The sequence below is a fragment of the Phaethon lepturus genome, unplaced genomic scaffold (assembly GCF_000687285.1).
Source record: "Phaethon lepturus isolate BGI_N335 unplaced genomic scaffold, ASM68728v1 scaffold48086, whole genome shotgun sequence".
NCBI classification, from domain to species: domain Eukaryota; kingdom Metazoa; phylum Chordata; class Aves; order Phaethontiformes; family Phaethontidae; genus Phaethon; species Phaethon lepturus.
This window is the reverse complement of record NW_010549349.1, coordinates 5801-7091: the sequence shown is the minus strand read 5'-3', so window position 1 is coordinate 7091 and position 1291 is coordinate 5801. Positions and strand designations below refer to the sequence as shown.

The 1291-nt window shown below is 55.8% G+C and overlaps 1 protein-coding gene across 1 annotated transcript; it reads right to left on the bottom strand.

Annotated features, from left to right (window-relative positions):
• Positions 1–241: 241 nt before the first annotated feature.
• Positions 242–1022, bottom strand: LOC104623211 (5-hydroxytryptamine receptor 7-like; the record flags this gene model as incomplete). Its single annotated transcript, XM_010290230.1, has 1 exon — positions 242–1022. A coding segment is annotated over one exon (760 nt), but the record flags the coding sequence as incomplete, so codon positions are not given.
• Between the last annotated feature and the right edge of the window lie 269 nt (positions 1023–1291).

Sequence of the window (1291 nt, the reverse complement as noted above, 5' to 3'; positions counted from 1 at the left end):
AGTCGGTGGTAGACCTTGAATCCGCCCGGTCTGGCTCACGGCTTCTCAGCCCCCACCTGGGGTGCGGTGAGGAAGGGTGGCCCGTTGTTCCCGCTGAGGGCAAGGAGCACCACGGCTCCTCCAACGGCAAGGGGAAGGGGTGTCACTCTCAGCGGTGATGGCACGCATGGTTTCTGCCAGCCCCAAGAGGCAAGAGAAGCAAGGAACCTGAAATGGAGAGGCAGGAGTTCGCTGGTCAGGCACTGAGCAACGGGACGCGACTCTACAGGATGCATTCATGCCTCTCTGTGGCTTTCAGAGCCTCGTGCATGCTCGCGGCGGAGAGCCTCCTGTTGATGTTCCTGTACCTGCACCTCAGGAGGTTCCAGAAAGTAGTCCTCAAGTCTCGGTTAAAGAAAGCATAAATCAAGGGGTTGATGAGGGAGTTGGTGTATCCCAGCCAGAGCAGAGTCCTCTCCAGCCGCAGGGGCATGCAGCTGCAATGGATGCCACAGATGAAAGGCCGCGCCGTTGACATCAGGAAGAATGGAAGCCAGCAGAACGTGAACGCCCCCACAATAATGCCGAGGGTCCTGGCTGCTTTCTGCTCCCTTTTGAAGATGGAAATATTCTTTCGGTCTTGCCGGAGCAGTTTGGAGAGCGTGGCGCATTCCTCCACGGCTTTGGTACGCTTGGAGCTGTGGTGGCTCCGGCTGGAGGCCTCCAGGCAGTAGACGCCGTCCTCTTCGTAGTGCTTGGGGAAGTTCATGAAGCGGTGCTTCTCGGCGCTGACCTTGGCGGCTTTGTAGATGCGGCTGTACATGACGAGCATGACCGCCATGGGGATGTAGAAGGCAACCCCCGTGGAGTAGACTGTGTACCCAAAGTCCTGGCTGATGAGATCGGTGACATTCTTGGCCCAGCCAAAAAGAGGAGGAAGGGTAATGGAGGCAGACAGGAGCCAAACAATGAAGACCATCTTGGCCATCAGCTTCCCATTTTGCCTCACGGGGTATGTCAGCGGCCGAGTGATCCCCAGATACCTGGAAAAGAGAAGAGTTGCAAACGGTTAGGAGGCTTGCAAGGTGTGGATGCTGTTGGGTGGTTTTCATTCCTAATCAGCTGTTAATGCTCTGTCACAGGAGAATTTCGGCCATGGGCAGGGACAAGAAAGGAATTCCCCAAATGGAAATGTTCCCAGAGACATGCAGCTGCAGTATCTTCTGTGAAACGCATTTCACACCACTTCAGCTCTCTTGCCTAAACACGTAACTCACTTCACACTGTCGCCCTCCCAGGGAAACACCCAGGA